This window comes from Cucurbita pepo, chromosome LG01, assembly GCF_002806865.2.
Source record: "Cucurbita pepo subsp. pepo cultivar mu-cu-16 chromosome LG01, ASM280686v2, whole genome shotgun sequence".
In the NCBI taxonomy this organism is placed as follows: Eukaryota; Viridiplantae; Streptophyta; class Magnoliopsida; order Cucurbitales; family Cucurbitaceae; genus Cucurbita; species Cucurbita pepo.
This window is the reverse complement of record NC_036638.1, coordinates 15,001,570-15,002,311: the sequence shown is the minus strand read 5'-3', so window position 1 is coordinate 15,002,311 and position 742 is coordinate 15,001,570. Positions and strand designations below refer to the sequence as shown.

Genomic DNA, 742 nt, shown 5'->3' with positions numbered 1-742 from the left:
AAATCATTTCCATATAACAAATTATTTCCCCAAATGCCCTTGTGATTAACATCTTAATCCTTCCCTAATCCCTATTTTAAGTTAACAAAATTTTAAAATATACTAAAAAACAGCTAAATATTTGATCGCATAATTTTTTTTTAAAGGGAAAAAAACCATCCATTACTCGGGGATTCCGGCGAGGAGTGGCCGCCAGGTTTTCCGGAGCAAGTATTTGTATCGGAAACCGGTCCAGCCCGGTCTAGGCGAACCTGGATGCCAACCGGTCGGTCCAATCTCACCATCCTCCTCCCTACAAACCGGAGTCACGTTCCGGATCGGAGCCGCCGCAACGGTCTCGTTAATCTCGCATTCGGATTCATCATACGGCGGTGATGACACGAACAAATCCTTCAACGTGTTGCTCCGAGACAAATCCTTGTGGTCGTCTCGTTTCTTATCCGGCAAGGCGCGGCGGCGGGGCGAGCGGCGGGCGGAATTCCGAGTGAGGAGCATCCGGAGGGTGGTTTTGCGGCGGCGGAGGTGAACGAGAGGGCTGGTCCTAGGGCTCAAGGTGGGACTCTGAGCGACGCCGCAGTGGGTCGGGAGGAGCTTGAATTTGAGAAGCGACGCCATTGGAAAAAGGTTAAGAATGAATCGAATCGACGGTGTGGGTATTTGGAGTTAGAGAGAGAGAGAGAAAGCGAGAGAGAGAGGCTTTGGAATTTGAAAAAAATGGTAAATGATTGAAGACCGGAATTTG

General features: G+C 49.1%; 1 protein-coding gene across 1 annotated transcript; it reads right to left on the bottom strand.

Moving 5' to 3' along the window:
* Nucleotides 1-742, bottom strand: LOC111777755. Its single transcript, XM_023657475.1, has one exon. The coding sequence runs from the start codon at nucleotides 613-615 to the stop codon at nucleotides 163-165; it is 453 nt and encodes a 150-aa protein (XP_023513243.1). The 5' UTR covers nucleotides 616-742; the 3' UTR covers nucleotides 1-162.

Coding starts and splice junctions, on each gene's coding strand:
- LOC111777755 (XM_023657475.1), bottom strand. CDS start 615: ATGGCGTCGCTTCTCAAATTCAAGCTCCTCCCGACCCACTGCGGCGTC.